The sequence below is a fragment of the Lissotriton helveticus genome, chromosome 12, assembly GCF_964261635.1.
Source record: "Lissotriton helveticus chromosome 12, aLisHel1.1, whole genome shotgun sequence".
NCBI classification, from domain to species: domain Eukaryota; kingdom Metazoa; phylum Chordata; class Amphibia; order Caudata; family Salamandridae; genus Lissotriton; species Lissotriton helveticus.
The window spans coordinates 146759169-146778138 of record NC_136073.1 but is presented as its reverse complement, the minus strand read 5'-3'; the positions used below and the strand labels follow the sequence as shown (position 1 = coordinate 146778138).

Below are 18970 nucleotides of genomic sequence, written 5' to 3'. Positions count from 1 at the left end.
CATTATATATCCTGCCAGCAGGCCTGCAGCACTGATTGTGCCACCTACTTCAATAGCACTTCATGTTGTAATTTTTTTATTCAAACTTTTGCATAAGATTAGTTAATAAAACATTGACTTCAGTTACGTTTAACAATAAATAAGCAAATAGATTAATAAAAGTAGATGCAACTTAAGTCTCTTAATGATTGACACAAATATACAAATATCTAAATATATAAAGAAGTAAATAGGTACTGAGCCCAAAGGAAGGAAGGGAGGAGAAAAGGAAAAAGGCAAGTAAAACAAAACAAAATCCAAGAATTAATAAATATACATATATTAATAATAGGAACATCAGGACTGACCTAGAGTAAAGAGTTAAAAACTGTGATTTTTAATTGAGAAACATATCTAATGAAAAATATCTCCAATAAATCACTGTAAAGCACTGAAATATTAAAAACATTATAGGCTAAATATGAATAATAAAATAGGGACTAAATATGCCTTATACGTGTAAACATTTCACAATAAATTAAAACGGTGCCTATTTTAATGCTATTTATAAAGCAAATACAGTAACTAATAATTCTGGGTATATACTTGCAATTCTCTAGAAAGTATAAGCTACCCTAAAGGAAAAAGGAAGGGAAAGGACAAGGCCTCATAGGAAAGAAAAGTGAAATATAGTAAATCTCTTATTATTACATTATTACCCATTTTCGTGTCTCTGGCCTACCATTGTAGCCTGTCTCTGTAGTTTCAAACTACCATTTCAACTTGGCAAAATAAAGCTTTTGCCAGGCTGAAACTTTCCCTTTTAATATGCATGCCACCCCTAGGTTAGGCCCTGGACAGCCGAGAGGCCAGGGTGCAGTATATTTAAAAAGTGGTTTATTTACTTTTTAGTTTTACATGTCCTGGTAGAAAAAAACCCATACAAAAGATTTTCTCTACCGCAAGGCCTACCTCTTCCATGGGATAACATTGGAGTTACATACTTACATCTAATAATCTGTAAATTCCAGATGGGAGCAGTTAACTAGTTCATGTTTGGTGTCTTTAGAATTATACAGAAAAATCCTAACTTATGGGGAAGTCGGATTTAAAATTATAACTTTGAAAATCCACTTTTAGAAAGTTATTTTAGAAAGAAGTGCAACCCAATAAACCCTTCAATGCATTGGTATGAACTATTGTTTAGGTAAATAAGAGATTCGGATCTAAGAGCACAATATTATATATGTTAAATTTTCAATTATCTACCCCAACAGGTCACAGTAATAAATCAAACATTAATTGATTATATTTATAAAAATAATGATCTCAACAAAGAATTGTATTCAATAGATGACATTTCTTAAGGCTGCAGATTGTAAGGTTCCAGAATAACATTAATCTTGCAAAACATGATCGATTGATTACACACATAAAAGATTGACCGCTTCGCTGCGGCGCACATTCCCGCGCACTGCGGGCGAATTCCATGCATGTGCAAATTGGATGGCCCCCAGCATTCTGACGCACATGCACACTCGAACGTCGGATGGCCGGGGGCCGTCCGACGCATGGAAGAGGTTAATGTCCACAAAGTCCACTCAAATTATTCTCAGTCCTTCATACACAATGAATCAAAGTGATGATGTGGATACAGTAGTTGTCATTGGACAGAGTAGGACTTGGTATTGATGTTTTGACCTCAATGTAGAGTCTTCAAGGTCATTCTCAGTACAATCAAATTAAAGGAATTGTAATGAAGACCCCACAAGAATTCACAAAGAAAATAGACAGTACTTGTGGTCAGCAATCACAAAGAATTTGTACAAGTCTAAACCTTACCGGTTAAGTAGTCTGCACATAAATCAAGCCTAGCAGAGTCAATCAATCAGTGCATTCTCCTGCCCGTAGTACAACTGAAAAGCTTTTAGAATGTTGGCATTTTCCTGCCTTAGCCATTTAGTGCCTGCAGCCTGTCTCTGGGTCACATGGCTAGGTGTAATTGGCATTTGGACCATTTGTATTTCTCCTAGACAGTGACTCACAATATAAAACTTAGGTGGGCCTGGATGGGCCATCGCTTGCAGGATGGGAGGGAGGAGCTGGGCACAGCCCTACTTACATTTGAATAGGTGTGTCCTTCTGCCACACAAAGGGCTGCATATCCCCTGTAGTTAGTCTGGAGTGTAGGCAGGAAAGGCAAGTTGCCAGTGGACTTTAAAGGAAGTTTCTAGAAGCTTTCCCCCCACCAGTTCCAATGGAAGGGCACCAGGTATAAATATTGGACCTCAGACAACACCTCTTCAGCAAACCTATGACCTTGTGGATACTCTGCCGGGGAGGACTGCCACTCTGCTGGACTGCTGCTCTGGGGGACTGCTGACATGCTGCGCACTTGCGTCGGTGGGGTCAGGACTTGCATCTTTTAAACCCAAGTGACTACGAGGGCTAGTTGGCTGGGACACACCAGGCTTCCAACAACATTAAACCCAGCAAATGGGCTCTTCTATCCTAGTCTTGCCCTCCCAAGTGGTGCCAACCCTCCGTGGACCCTTCAAAATGGGCCTGAATGTGCTCCTGCAAAGTACAACTGTGGTCCGCATTGGAACAGACTTGAAGCCCCGTAAAGCCTCACCTCACAGCTGCCAGCCTCATTGTAATCTATGCTGAGTGATGCAAAGCTTCGCCGCTCAGCTGGTAGCTACATCGGAACAGACACCAAGTAATGCTTTGTGCTTTTTTGGCGCTATTGTCACAACAATCTTTAAAATTGCATATCTCCAGTTCTACTCATTGGATTTTTGTCTTATTTGCTCTTGTTTAATTTCTTAAACTCTTTTTCCAACATAGCGTGGGATCCTTTTTGTGTGGTATTTTTCACTTTGTTACTGTTTGAAGTGTTGCACAAATACTCTACACATTGCTTCTGAGTAAAGGCTGACTGCTGTGTGCCAAGCTACCCAGGGATGAGCACAAGTTCATTTAGGGTTAGCTTGCACCTAACCATGACAAGAATTATGTTTGATGTACGACCAAGGCTCACACTGCAGTCAACCAACAGCCCAATATCTTACACCACACAACACCCCCACCTCTGCCCACACCCTTTGCTTTCAGGCACATACACTTTCTTTTAATGTCTTGGTTACAAGGGATTGTTCATTGAATATAAAATTGTGACTCAAATGGCAGCCATTTTGCTATGCCTAGAAGGATGGTTTCTAGAACACTTTTCCCGACTGAAGTATTCATTGACACTTTTCTCCCGTTTTTTCTCTATCCTTCTGGCTCTGCTAGGTGGAAAGTGTACCACAAAGCCTTTCCAAGATGCATTGATGTGGATAACGTCAAGGAACTAGACTCGAACGTTAAATACTCCATTTCCAAATCATTGAATTTTGCCCTTACGCAGAAAACTTCGTAAGTATTGAGTATCATGGCATTCAGAACAAATATACATTGGTGCTTCAAATGGACCATAGCAGTTGGATTTCTAATAAGACAATAAGAGTGGCCACTTTCAATTGAAATCATGCATGACTCAAGTAAGGTTTTTATTTTGAATTTCAAGATCTTTTACTCTAGCTGGTACAGCGACTGTACAGTGTTCACAACGCATGGTTCCTTTAAGAACCATAGTACAAATGTGTTGTGATGTATGACAAGTAGCCGAGTAGTAACTTTGAAGATTCTTTATAAGTCTTAGTTGCAGGATGGTATTCGAGTACAAGAGCCCCACCAGGAGCAGCCTGCCTGCTGCTCACCCCATCGTAAGCGGTCACACCTCAACTCACAGGCACCCAAACATTGCATTCATCTCCATCATACCAACATTCCACTTAGAACACTCACACTCGCTGAGCAGCTAGGAGCCCAGGTAACATAGGAGATTCATTAATACCTAAGCAGGATATAACATAGCCTCCCCCTTTTAAACAGAAACTAAAATGAAGTTACTAAGTAGGAAAAAATATTCATAAAAATGTACACATGAAGAAAATATTTCATAACCCAGGGATGCAAGGTAAAATAACACATCTCTGGAGAAACTGAACGATAAATATAGCAGAGAGGATGAATAAATAGATACACAAGAAATATCACCCATCTTCCCCATTACAAAAACATATTAAAATGAAGACACAATGTTATCTAAAAACGTCACAAGAAGCTATACAACTGACTAGGAATAACTCAAATGCACCAAATGAGGAACTGGTACACACCAAGACACATGAAAACATAGTAGACATGGTTGTGAAACTCCCGACCATATCGCCTAAAACAGGGCAAAGAAATAGTAACGTGTAGCCACGGGAGACACTCACCCCCAGAATTCAATCCCTAATACAAGGGGAACAAAAGAAAATGTAGAGATAGGGATTCCTCATGTAAGGAATAGAAATGTAGTCTGAGAAAATGGGACTGGGACCAATTGGGCTACCCCTCCTGTAAGGGTAAGTGAATTGGAGCAATGGGACTATAACCCCTAAAGACATCCATTGTGTATTTTTTTCTATATAAACTGTGTAAATTGGACTGACACCCATTTAGCCACCCCTCCTGTAAGGGCCATAAAATCACAGAAATGGGATAAAACTCATATTGACACCCCTCATGTAAGGGTTTGTAAATGAACAAAGTAGAAATGGATGACCCACCCACTTAGCCATCCCTCACGTAAGGGCAATAGCTAAACAAAAGAAATGGGCAATTCACACCCATAGAACAATCCAACCAAAGCGTAATGGTATGTAAAGTTCAGTGAGGCAGTGTATATATATGTGAAGTAAAATCTCAGCATCAAACCTAAAATAAATGTGAAATTGAAGCCATATAACAAACAACCTATAAAAATAAATTGGCAAGGTACTCCTCACCTCACCTCACTATTACCCTTGGGCAGCAGTAGGGAAATCAAATCCACCTTAGAACAAAGCATACAAAAGCTTAACTGGTCACCCAAGCACAATACTTAAGACAAGCAATTGTTTGATTTGAACAAGAACCAATGTAATGGAGTAGAATATTATTAAATGTGATAATAAAATCACAAGACCTCCTTTGAGCTATTTCTCACACGAATAGGCAAACAATGTCTCTATGCCAAAAAAAAAGAAAAACATGCCAAGATTCATTCTGTGGAAGCATAGTCAGTGAAATGTTCCAGAGGCAAACAAACTGGATGCAGCATGGCATTCAGAATGATGAGATCATATGCACCCAACAGTGGGTTTCCTCACATAGCAACTAAATTTCGCTTTTGGTTTTCTGATCAGCCGTAAGCTATGACGATAATACAAATGTAGACACATGAAAGACTGATAACCCAAAGACTGGACGCTGTGATCCAGGTCCATTACCCATCTTCCGCATCTTCTGTAAAATGTTGACCTGTCAGTTACCACAAGGATGTACTGTCTCCGGTATGTTATGGGAGATGTGGACCACTGAGTTTCCCTTCAATATTACAAACCCTGTGGTGGGAGGGGTGGGGACCCGTGCGTCACAAGCGCCAGGCGTCATAGGCAGGCTAGAAGAAATACATGCCTGCACCTAGAGTGCGCGCATGCATTCTCGCATAAAAATGCACACAAACCACCTTGTGATGTGCCCACACATAGGGGCCGATTATGATGGCGGACGGACCTGAGTCTGTCCGCCACCATAGAGAAGGAGGGACCGTCCGCAGGGGCAGCGGCGGTCCCTCCGTGCAAATTAGGATGTCACCGCCACCCTGGCGGTCACATCCTGTATTTTTATCATTGCGGCGGGTGCTGCTTGAAGCAGCACCCGCCGCAATGATAAAAAAGTAAGTTGTGCATTTGCATGCACAAAGCGGCAGGCACCTCGCGGTGCCTGCCGCTATGTGCAGGCAAATGCAGGGGGGTACCATAGGTACCCCCCATGTGCACCCCCCACCCCCCTTCACCCCTGGGGGCCCCCAACGGGCCCCCAAACACAAATCCTTATGCCTTTACACGGCGGAAATGCCGCCGTGTAAAGGCATCTTTCCGCAGACATCCTAATATGGCTGGCGGTGTCTGATAGACACCGCCAGCCATGTTAATGCTTTACCGCCGCGGGCGGAATCCGCCCGCGCTGGAAAAGCGGCAGACAGATAGTAAGACCCACCAGCCATCCTAATATGGAGGTGGGTCTTTCAAGGCTCCCCGGCGGATTTCCCGCATCCTCCGGGCCGGCGGTGGCTTCCGCCGGCCCGGTGGATGCGGGAAATCCGCAATCGTAATCGGCCCCATAGTTTCCTGGTGCTCTGCTTCGCCGAAGGCAGATGGCGGCATGTATGTTAAGAATGGTGCTGCTGGCTTCAGGAGCGTACGTTCTCCAAAATGTCTTTGGACAGCTTGGTTGCTGGATGACGACACAGCAGATCTCCACGTAGGAAGGGTAAGAGGTGCGCAAACCAGTAAAACAAATGGCTCACGGCCCGTTCAAACGCCGCACCTTCATACGGTAGACCGGACTAACTACCCAAAGAACACACATTTGGTAACCAAACCCCTTTGGTAACATACATAGGGGCATATTACCAAGCAATAGCTATAATTATCGCTATTGCTTGGTTAGAGACAAAAATTTACCGCTGCGCTGCGGCGATTTTTATCGCAGATAAACCTTGGTATTACCAAGGTTTATCGCAAATGCGATAATAAACGGCCGCAATGCATGAATATCGCTGAAAAGTCAGCGATATTCATGCATTACCGAGCTAATGCTCTTAGCCATGTTATTCACCTCCCATTGGATAACATGGCTAAGAACTGCTCATGGCAGGTGTTAGCTTTTGGAGATATTCGCGTTTAGCGTGAATATCTCCAAAAGTTGGTAATAGGAGATAGCGATGTTAGCGACTGTTTCCAGTCGCTAACATCTTGGCACGCCCACTTTGCATGTCATTAGTGATAAATATCACTGACATGCAAAGTGGGGCCCAAGATGGTCGCTATCTCCTACTAGCTGTCGCTAACTGGTGTTAGCGACAGCTAGGTAATTGGGAGATAATTTTATCTCCCCTTTCTTGGCTTTTAAAGCCAAAAATGCGGAGATAAACCCCCTTGATAATATGCCCCTTAATTTGACTCCTCAAGACCTGGCTCTTGGAACAGTAGCAGCGTTCCCCCCCCACCCCCCTCCCCCCAGTGCCTTGAGACCCTCACAGGTATGTAGTTTGCTTTACAAATGCTATGATTGATTGATTGATACTTATCTGGATGTGATGGTTCTTAGTAAATCAATCTTCTCTCATTCTCCTAGAACACTGGAAACCAAACTGAAAGGATTTTTTGGACGTCAGGAATCCTGGAAATCACTTCAAGACCTCAAGAGGGTTTTTTGGACTCATAAAACTTCTACTTCAGGTAAGAAATTTCCTTTCAAGAGGCAGTGTGTACATTGTACGTCTAGCTAACTTTAAGCAATCTGATTTGTGAAGCTTTCAGGCATTCCAGCACTTTACAATTCAATTAGAATTTAAGGATTAGCAACGATCTAACACCTGGATGTGTTTTTCATATAAACAAGAGGACGCGCTTCTGGAGACACTAGGGGTTAGAGCCGAGGCAGGCACTCAATTTCCCAGGCTCCCCCATACTGCATCGCACTGCTGACACCCTTTCTGCACCCGGAGGTGCATAAGGCTGCTGGAGGCTTCCCGTTGCGGGGGACGTGCTTCTGGAGACACCGGGGGTAGTGCTGAGGCAGGGCCTCCATTTCCCAAGCTTCCCTGCATCGCACTGATGATGCCCTTTTCTGCGCCCGGAGGCACATAAGGCTGCTGGAGGCTTCCCACTGCGTGGGATGTGCCCGGGTAAAGCCCAGGCCAAGAGCAGGCCCATCCACGCCCGTCAGAGCCTGAAGGAGGCTGGGCTAGGACCTCCTCTAATGTCCAATCTCTGGGGTACCCAAAGAGTCCAGGAGGATAATACAGTCAGTGATTACATCGCAATCCTATTGCTCTATCTTACTACGGTACTATTTACATTCTCTTACTTTCATCAGTAACCCTGAATCACTGGGCTCCTACTGCCTCTGTCTGTTTTATCCATGCTCCCTGTTCGTATATATTACCCCGAGTTTTAGTCCCAGCAATGTTTAAAAAAAAACGAAAGTCTGCGAACAATCATACGTGACCACTAGCCATGTTTGTGACTCATCTGAACCTGCATGTTTAACAAATGGGCCAGTTCCTGAGAGGATTGATTTGTGTAATCCAACAACGACTAGGACTACAAGCTCAGATCGTTCCTTGGACCCTAAAATTAATGTTATTGAAAAGGTTCCCTGTCACAATCACTTTGAACCATTACAGTTGGTTGATGAATCCACGGGACTGCAAACTGAGCCCAATGACATAAATCAAGATTTACCCATCACTGTGGCCTATGTTACCATACAAGATATGAACATCTGCCTTGAAAGGCTGGATATCAAACTGAACCACCTAAAAAGTTTAATCTTATTGTTGTCGGACACTGTTAACAAGTTAACAACTTGTTTTAGCTCTTGTAAGCATGATACATCTTGCCAGACACAGTCCCCTTGCCCACAGTGCAGTCCTGTACGACTCATGAACACCCCCTCCCACACCTTCAAGCATTGCTTTGCAACAGGTGATTCCCACCACTTATGGCAGACCCCAAACGGGGAAAGCGGTTATCCCAGGGAAGTTGTCAAATAGTTCTCAACATGTAGCAACTAAATCTAGTTTAGAATCATCAAGGCCACTAAGATCCCAGAATCTATTGAGTTGTGCTAATAGCAACTTGCCTACGACTATTCATCCAAGGAGGATGGGAGATCATCACTCTGCTGGCAGAAGCATGCTCCCTAAAGTTGATCCTTTTATGCCATCTTCTAATCCACCAAGGAGACCTTGGGAAATTGATTGTCATTTGTCCACATTAGACCATTCTTGCTCCATCTATGTGACTCAGGTCCCGAAGTTAAAACCTGGCACGTATGAAGACCCGGATGCTCTGGTTAATAAAGTTATGCACTGGCTGAGAATTGAAAGGGAATGTTCTACAGTAATCAGATCCGATATTGCACTGCCCAAGGGGTACACATCGAGCTCATCAACCCATGATTATATACAAGTTGCTCTTACTTTCCATTATCTGGTCGAAAATCCAGTAGATTTCTAGTTACGCACTTGCAATTTGCACGGGGTGCAATCATTGTGTATTAGCTTAAAGGCATTTCTGCCATCCCATGGAATTTTATGGAACTCTGTTAAAGCCAAAAATCTTTGGATAAAATTGACTGACTAAGATTCCTAAATTGGACTTTAAGTCACTAATGAAGTCAAACAACTTGAAAGAAACCAGTAGACTGCCTCTAGTCTCTCTTGTCATTGAGTGTTCTGATGTTATTGTTTTACCCTCTGTTGATCAAAGTAATTCTCTGGGTTATTGTAAGTGACTAATCACACGGGCTACCTTCAGGCAGGGATAGTAGATTTATGTTCCCGAATAGGGGAGCAGGGACATACAACCCTTCATGTCCCAGGGTGCATTGATGCCCCAGATTTATCTCCTGCTAACCCAAGTAATCTGCCTGTTTATTATGACGGGGACGAAAAGACCAATCATCAGGTGGGGTTGGTGGATTCAACTACCCTAGATCTTTCTTCTGTTGACCCAGGTAATCTGTCTGGTTATTATGCTGGGGATGAAAAGATCAACCATACAGACAATTATCAGGTGGGATTGGCAGACTCAACTACCTTAGTAGAGAGTCATGGCCATATGGAGCTACCTCCAATTTCACTAACCCTTTGTGAGCTGGTCAACAATCTTACAGATAGCAAGTGTATGCACACTGTTGCTAATAGCTTGAACCACCTAGGGAATTGTGGCCAAGACGAGCTATTAGTTGCTCCAACTGAAATTGAGCCGAATGGGCAGTGTAACCCCCTGCGCTTTCTCAAATTACTATCCTGGAACATCGCTGGTCCGGGGTCGAAATTAGTTGATTCAGACTGAAGGGCATATATAGCCGAACAAGATATTTGCATGTTACAGGCGACGTGGGCTACAGAAAAAGTACTTATTGATGGGTTCATTTGTTATAGCTTGAGGCAAAACCTGTAGCCAACTATGGGAGAGCGATGGGTGGGCTCATGATCCTAATTAAGAACGGTTGCGCTAGCACTTCTACGCTGATGGCAATTGATAGCCCGGACCTAATGTGGATCACTGTGACTTTCTTGTCTGGTCTTTGATTGTCTATTTTACTGTCTATGTCAGGAGCACAAGGGGACTTAATAAATCTCCTACATTATCCATCCCTGAGAGTTTTTTTGATAAATTGCAATCAAACATAAAAATAGTAGTAGCTGGCAATTTCAATACCTCCTTTGAACCCTCAACTCACCCAAACAGGATAACAAAAGAGGAGGATGAAGTCTGGGGTATTCCACCACTGTTAGGTCTCCTTAAGAAAAAGTTCTCAAATATTGCACTAGAACTGGCTTCGTTCACATTAAGCAGGGGCCTTAGAGCATGCAATGGGGGCACTCCCTCCAATCTCATGAGGGTAGTAACAATTAAAAAGAGGGGCTTGTACTGGTACCATTGACTGTGTTAGTTGATATGAGATTGTGGCCACTCCTCCATCATATGACGGTGGTGGTGGGCGTGGATAGTGACCATAACTCTCCTGAGGTAACCCTGACTGGTGACTCCCTGAACCAAGATAGAAATCGCCAGATGACTATTGTACCTGCTCCTTTGGTAGCAAACAAGCGCCGCTATGTTTCTTGGCCTACTGTTATGTCTAACCATAATTTATCCACACAGATGTACAAACTTTATGTATCATTCTTTGAATCATATGATGGGTCAAGTGAGGATGTAATCCCTATTTTAGATATACACATTGGCTTATTTAAAGAACTACATGACATTTTTTATCAAGTCAGTACTGATAAGACCTCTAACCCCTCTAAGGTGGAGAAATGGTTCAACCAGGCTTGGTACTAGCACTTTAAATGTACCTTTAGTAGTAGAATCTGACCCTTCTATTGTTGTTTAGTCTGGAAGAAATATCCAGAGCGATTGATTCACTGAAATTTGCATAAGCCCCTGGCCCGGACACAATTCCTGGTGACCTGTACAAATCAGAACTCTCAATATGGGGCTCATATTTTAATATGTTGTCAAATGCTTTAGCAGCTGGGGGAAAGGTACCACAATCCTGGCTTGGAGCTGATATTATAGCGATATACAGAAAAGGTGATACAGGGGAGCCATCGAACTACAGGCCCATCAGTCTCATTGAGAACGCCCCCCAAAAAATTAAAAGCAAATTCTAGTGACACTTCTTGATTGGGCAAATACTAATGACATTTTATCCCCCTCCAGGCAGGTTTTAGATCAAGGATTAGTACGACAGATCAGATTTTTAGATTTGCTGTTTTACATTGGAATTATGTTTTTCTCCGGAGACAAAAACTATATGTAACTTTTATTGACCTCCGAGCAGCATCCAACCTTATTCCTTGTGCTACTCTTTGCCAAGCCCTGGCAAATATGGGGGTCTCAGTTAATATAGTACATCTAATGAAAAAACTGCATGTACACAACCATGCACAAGTTCGCTGGGGCCCCAACGGCGAACTGAGGGATGATTGCATACCCATAGAAAGAGGAGTCTGCCAGGGCTGTGTCTTAGCCCCTACCTTTTTTTCCCTGTATATTAACAATGTTGTGGACATTTTAGAACTATGCATGAACACCTCCTCAGTTTTTAACAATAATAAGACACTGATTTTACTTTTTGCTGACGATTTTCTCCTTTTATCAAAATCACCAATTTGCCTCCAAATTTTAATCGACACGTTTTAACATTTTGTAATTCAAGAGGTTATGAATTAAACATAAATAAAAACAAGTTTATGGTGTTTGAAAGAAGAGAAGTTGAAGTATCTATGTAGGTAGCAAGGCTCTTGATAGAGTTCATAGCTTTGACTACTTAGAGGTCAGATTCATGGATAACTTAAGGTGGACTAGCCAATTGGAAAAATCCAAACTAACAATCGAACACAGATCATTTTTTTTTTTTTTTTTTTTTTTTAAAACCTTTATTGAATCACAAAAGCATACAGACACGGGCCTACAACCGTCGTGGCCGGCCTCAAAATCAAGTGTAGCACAAATGTAACAATAGAACGGCTCAGCAGTCTCTAGAGAAAAACCAGCCAGAGGTCAAAATGCCACATATGAAAAGGTGACCGTCGAGCACAGGATAAATCAGGTTAATTTTAAAGGTTATAAATGAAAAGAAGCAGTCGACATGCGATCCGCAGTAAGCAAAGAGGGGGCAATGAATCCAACATATTATCAACAATGCCAAGAGTCGCAATCGGAGGATTAGCTGAAAAATACGCTATCAGGATAAAATCGCACGCAAATCAAATAAAGGTCAGAAGGCCATGAAATAACATCCAGAGGGCAAATGATCGTGCAACACAGGATAGTGACATGGTAAACTCCAGCGATGCCGGCAACAATAAATCAGGTTAGACGATCAGCATTGTCAGCAGTTTTACAGGATGTGGGAGGAGTCCAGTTCAAATAAAATTGAAGAATAAGATTAAATGCAACATTACGACATCATTCACTGTGCTATGCACATGTAGGGACAATAGCCTTCAAGTCAGCGCATCAATGAGGACACAACAAGAGGATACAAGTCCGAGAGCAGTCCATCGAGGCACAGTAACCCACCCACTAAGCGATTAATATGAACAGGATCCTGCAACAAAAAGGGACACAAATAATCATCCACTCGAGGAACCTAAACCCCCGACTCCAACTAAAAGTTATAAAGGAAGAGTTATTAAGAAAGAAGAAGGAAAGAAGAGGAAAGAAAAAGCGGGCCATAGAGACAAAGAGAAACAAAAAAACACACCCCACCCCCACCCCCCACCCTGCATGCAGCGGAAGGCCACGGCCCCCCCCATAGGCATTCCTGTCGCCCTAGAAAACCCGAAAAAGGGGAAAACAGGAGGAGGGCCCTAGCTCCGGCCCCAGACACGCCCCCACCTACCCATCCTGACGAACAAAGAGCCCACCATAATGGAGGGCAAACAACAATGTAAAATCATCCCGGTCACTCAAAGTCGCACCCACAAGCTATGTCACAGTCCGGCATCAGAAAATCCAATAAATATGTAAAAAGTCCAGGTTCAGCCTTGTCCAGTCCGGGTCGAGGTAGTAAGGCACCGCACGTTGTAGGGAAGCAGAGTCGATGCGTCCACAGTCACTTTTGGAGCCAATGTAGCAACAAGGAGACGGAAAGAAGACAATGTGATTGCGCAGCTCCAGAACACACTAGCCATCGCAAAAACAAAGTGAGGACGGTCAGGAGCAATAACAGCCGATTGGCGGGTGAGAACATCCGCAAGCACAGAAGCTCGGCTGCAGGTCCCACCAAATCCATAATCTGACTGCACCCAGTTCAGGGGGTCCTCAGCGCCAACACACCAGGAGATGTCGGGCTCCGGACCAGCAGTCAGGCCGTCCGCCATTGGACACATCGCCACTGTCTGCAAGTCATCACCGTGTATCAAGCGATTCCTCAATTCGGAATGCAAATCTGCGAGGGCCAGTAGAACATCTCGCGTTGTGAGTTCCATCGCCCCAGTACCGGTCAGTGTGGTGAGCCGCTCTCGCAAGGGACCCCAGAGCCGGAAAAGAAGCAAGCCCCACCGGCTGCCAGGAAATCAATCGCCGTCCACCACGCACCAGCAGATCCCAACAGGCACATACGGGAACAGAAAACACCCACCGCGTTGCAAAGCACTCGCCGGGCATAACCGAATGCTCACTCAGAGCAACATTGTAAGGGTATCCATCGGTCGCCGGCAGTGCATGGGGTGGGGCGAAGCCGGTTCGTATGTCGGAAGGCGCAGCAGAGTGTGCGACCAGTGGCAGGCAACTGCGCAATTCGTTGTTGGGCTGCTCTGGGGTGTCAGTGCAATCCCCGATCTGCCGTCTCTGGCCGCTCCAATCGAAAGTCCCGGTCCGGATCACCGGGCGAAGATGATCTCTCGGGGCCGCTGTTGTGCAGCCGCGCACCGGCTGCAGCGTCACGCGAGGTCCCGGTCCAGTCAGTGCCAGGGCCGGAAAGTTTGAGGCGATGGATCTCGGCCGTCAGGAATAGGTTTCGTGCCGGAGTGGTATCGCCGCACTCCAGAGATATTCAGCCGGATTTGGCCACAATCGGGATGCAGGATCGGTGCCAGGATGGGGCGAAAGGTGAGGGCGAGCGGCGGAGCCGGGCGTCTATGCGGCCATTTTGGTCGCCGTCTTGGCTCCTCCGAACACAGATCTAATGCTATTCTGAGGCTTTTACAATAAAACGTCGTCGTGCATAATTCCCCTGCGGTGGAAACTTATTGTGCAAACGCGCAGGGAACTGCTCTTTATGGGGTCGGAGATTTGGGTCTGTGGAAATCTACATTCATTAACGATCGCTGAGAATAAATTCTTCAGAAGGCTATTGGGTCTACCATCTACCTCACCACTAAATCCCATGTACTTTGATGTTGGGATGAAACGAGTCGCCGATTTTTTGTTTTGTTTTGTTTTTAATTTTATTTTTATTGCAGAAGTAGACAATGTACAACCATCTGTTCTGGGTAGCCCGCTAACAATATTAGATAAACGCTTTGCTTTCAGTGTAACGTATACATATCACAGCCATTCAGCCCACATCCCGGAGGTCGGGCGGCGTTGGTAATTCAATAACATAATTGGTGTTTCTTGCGGGGTACCTTAGTATCGCCATTTGGATCATCTAGTATCTGCTTTACTGTAATTCCATGTCCATCATCCCCTCCAGGCAACTAAATCTATGATCCCAGTGGTATGTATTTTCAGGTTCTGTCAGTGTGGTACCAGTCCCAGCGTCAGACCCCTTTTTCTCTTCCGTTAACCTCATTGTAGTGCCGGGTCTTCCTAGCCGCTCCTCATAAGGCATCGCCAGACTAAGTCCTTCAGCTTAAGAACCACCCATTGAATTCTACAATGCCCATCCCTTCTGCAACAACAGTAAATGTCCCCAATATCCCTATTAAACCCACCCCCCTGAACTGCAGTTAGTGTGGGCCTTCTCTCAATCACTTAGCACCTAAAAAGGAGGAAACCTGTAGGATCACAATTATCTACTTGTATTTTACATGGAACAACTCACATAACTCACTTGCTTTAGTCTCCCGCTGGGGATAGGTTGTCACTTAACACTCTCACTAGTTCTACCCATGCGCGCGCTGCTTCTAGATTCCTCACATTAGCCGTATGGGCTGCCTGGCGCAATCTGATCATGCTCTCACTATGGGCCCACCTATGGAGTTCGTTCGCCCACCGCTTACTAGAGGGACCTTCCTTCGACTTCCAGTGCCAGGTTATTTCCCTCTGGGCCATGATGAGGCCCAAGTCAATGAACTTACTAGTGATCTTAGTCGTTTTCGTGTGAGGAAACCAAAGCAACAAACAAGTCGCCATAGTATAGGCCACTTGCCGCTCCGTGACTTCATTAAGAAGCGTCCCTACCTCGGACCAATAGGACTCCAGTTTCGGACAATCCCACATCATGTGGTCTAGTTCCACATCAGGCGCTAGGCATTTAGGGCACGCTGCATCCTGCACGTGGAAATATTTCCCGTTCTTCCCCGGAGTGAGGTAAGCTCTATGTATTATAAAAAAGTGTACCTGTTGAAACGGTGCATTCCTACACCCTTTCCAGGTCCTCGTCATGATGTGACCCCAAACTGTGTCCGGAATGGGCTTCCCTACACTCGCTTCCCACTTCTGTTTGAGAGTCGTCAGGGGCTCCAGGCCTTCACATAGCATTTGGGAATGTAGGCAGGTAACCGCCTTGATCGTTCCGGCCACCATTACCACATATTGGCAAGCCATCGTGGTTTGAGGTTCCGACTGCCCCGTGTTTCCGCATTGCTGTAGTAACAGCCATGTGCAAAAGTAAACCTCCGTCAGGAAGGCCAAATTGGTCTTGCAGCGCCCGGAATGGCAACAACTCGCCATCGGCATATAAGTCGCCCACCATTTGTAACCCCAGCTCCTCCCATTCCAGTAGCCGGGACCAGTCCCCCCCGTGTGGCAGTGCTGTCAGCATGCCAAGAGGGATTTCGGGTGCATATGGGTACGCCACTTTTGCCCTCTTTTGACTTTTATTCCAGCATAATCTCAGGGTCTTCCAGGGTTAAATCCCTGACTACCAGGTGCTGCTGCATAACTAAATAGGAGAGGACATGCCTCTGTATCCCCAATCCACGAGCTTGTTCCGGGCCCCTAAATTCCCGTGCTACATTCTGTGTAAGGATCTGCAGCTGCGCCGCCAGATAATAAAGTTCGAAGTTAGGAACCGCTAGTCCCCCCTCCGATTTCGGCCTCAACAACGTATCCAGTGCCACCCGTCTCCATCCCATCCCCCATAAAAATTTAATGGTGAGCGTCCGTAGTTCCCGAAAATACCGAGGTGGCACCCACAGCGGGAGTGTACGGAAGTAATAAAGCAGACGTGGCAAGGCCACCATCTTGAGCAGTGCAACTCTCCCTAGCACAGAGAGAGGTAGGGTTGCCCAAAACGCCATATTGCCCCTCAGTTTCTTTTTGCAGCGCCCCACATTCCCTTCCGCCGTGTGGTATATCCGAACTCCCAAGTAGGTGAAGCACGAACGCTCCCACACCAAATCATCGGCTAGTTGCGGCTGGGGCATATCTGCCCTTAAGGGGAAGACACACGTTTTAGCCCAATTCACACAGAGTCCCGATAGTTTCCCAAAGTCCGATAACATGCTCACCGCACCCTTCAGTGCGGCCGTCGTGTCCGCCAGGAACAGTAGTAAATCATCCGCATATAACAATATGTAGTGCGGAAGTCCCCCACTAACCAGGCCATCATACGTCATCCCCGACCTGGCGTTGACCGCTAGAGGTTCTATCGCTAGCCCGAACAGCAGGGGCGAGAGCGAGCACCCCTGTCTCGTGCCTCTCTGCACCGGGTATTCCGGTGATACGACAGAGCCCAGACGCACCCTAGCAGCAGCGGAGGAGTACAAGACCTTCGTCCAGCGTCTAAAGCGCTCACTTAATCCAAATTTTCCCAGCACCTTATCTAGATACTCCCATTCGAGGCAGTCAAACGCCTTCTCTATATCCACTGATAACACAGCTTGCGTCGCCTCATCCCCGAGGTCATTACTCAATACTCCTATAAGGCGACGAATATTATGCGAGGTGTTCCTAGTCGGTATGAACCCCGCCTGATCCTTGTGAACCAAAGCAGTCATGTGGGGCATTAGTCTTGTAGCTAGAATACGACTCAGAATCTTGTAGTCCACAGTTAGCATAGACAGCGGTCTATAGGAGGTCACTTCATCACCCTCCCTCCCGGGTTTCAACAAGGGGACGACCAGCGCCACCCTCATGGATTCGGGCAGGTGGCCCAGCTCCATCGCCTCATTATATACCACCTGCAGTTGAGGCGCCAGGGAATCAAGGTACGTCACATAAAATTCTATGGGGAGACCATCCACCCCCGGAGTTTTGTTCCTGGCCATATGTTTGATTGCTCCCCTTATTTCAGCTATAGTGATAGCTTGACCCAGGGTTTTGGCGTCCTCCTCCTCTAGCTGCGGTAGCGGAATCCCCGTCAGGTAGTTCTCAATATCTAGCGTATCCGCCTCCAGGTGACTCTGGTATAGTGTGGTATAGTATCTTAGGAAGCGCGAGATGATCTCAGATTGAGAATAGAGCATACTCCCTGAGTCCGATCGGATACTCAGGACTGGGGACCCACCTGTCCTTGGGTTCGCCATTCTTGCCAGGAGCGTGCCTACCTTATCCCCCTCAGCATGTACCTTTGCCCTATACTGCTTATAATCGTAACTACGCAACCTTTCTGTCTCAGTGGCCACGAGCTCCCGAGCTGCCAGAAGCTGGTCCTGCAACTCCCTCTGTTCCGGTCTTTGTTTCTCAACCTCCCGCAGTGCCTCCTCTGCTTTCTTGATATCATTCAACACCACTGTCCTTTCTCCCACATGTTTACTGATACATAACCCTCTCATCACCACTTTAAATGCATTCCATTCCATTTCTCTAGCAGAGGCCGAGTTCTTATTTACAGCAAAATACTGTTCAATACCCTCCTTGATATCGGCTCTAAAGGCTTGATCCTCTAGAGTGTCTGGGCGTAATAGCCAGGTGGGAACCTCCGCCCTCACGCGCTGCCATTGAAAGGATACCAACTGTGGGTTATGGTCCGAGATCGTCCTCGCCAAGTACTCTGAGTGTGTCGCCAAGGGTGCCAGTGTTTGGGTGCATAAGATAGTGTCAATTCTAACGTGCAGTTCGTGAAGAGCAGAAAAGAAGGAATAATCCCTATCCTCAGGGTGTTGCACTCTCCATATGTCAGTCAGCCCCCATCCGCTCTGCCACTCCGCTCTCTTCTTCGCTATCCTGCGAACCTGGGAGTCCCCCAACGGGGGGTGCGACCTATCTAGTGCTACATCTGTAAGTGAATTAAAGTCTCCACCCAGAATCACTTGGCCTGATAGGAGATGCGCCAGTTTCCCGAAAATAACGTCAACAAATCGGGGTTGGTCTGTGTTCGGTGCGTATATGCTACACAATACCACCACTCTGTCATACAATCTCCCCGTTAACGCTACATATCTACCCTCAGGATCTATCACAGTATGCGGGGCCTTGAACGGGATCCCCGCCCGCACCCATATTAACACCCCCCTGGTGAACGCAGAGTAAGCAGTGCCAAACACCTGACCTCTCCACCTCCTCTGTAACGCAACACATTCTTGTTTAGTGAGATGGGCCTCCTGAAGCAACGCTATCTGGACTCCCCTCCTTATCAAATAAGCATGTACCTTGTGACGCCTTCACATAGTATGTAATCCACGTACGTTCCATGTAATACATTTCAACTC

General features: G+C 45.6%; 1 protein-coding gene across 1 annotated transcript in view; it reads left to right on the top strand.

Moving 5' to 3' along the window:
- The window catches only part of LOC144797976 (polyunsaturated fatty acid lipoxygenase ALOX15B-like), a 193081-nt gene that overhangs the window by 62677 nt on the left and 111434 nt on the right, over positions 1-18970 (top strand). Inside the window, exons 4-5 of the mRNA XM_078668780.1 lie at positions 3277-3399; positions 7255-7358. Coding sequence (XP_078524906.1) covers positions 3277-3399; positions 7255-7358 — 227 coding nt within the window. The remainder of the gene's footprint in view (positions 1-3276; positions 3400-7254; positions 7359-18970) is intronic.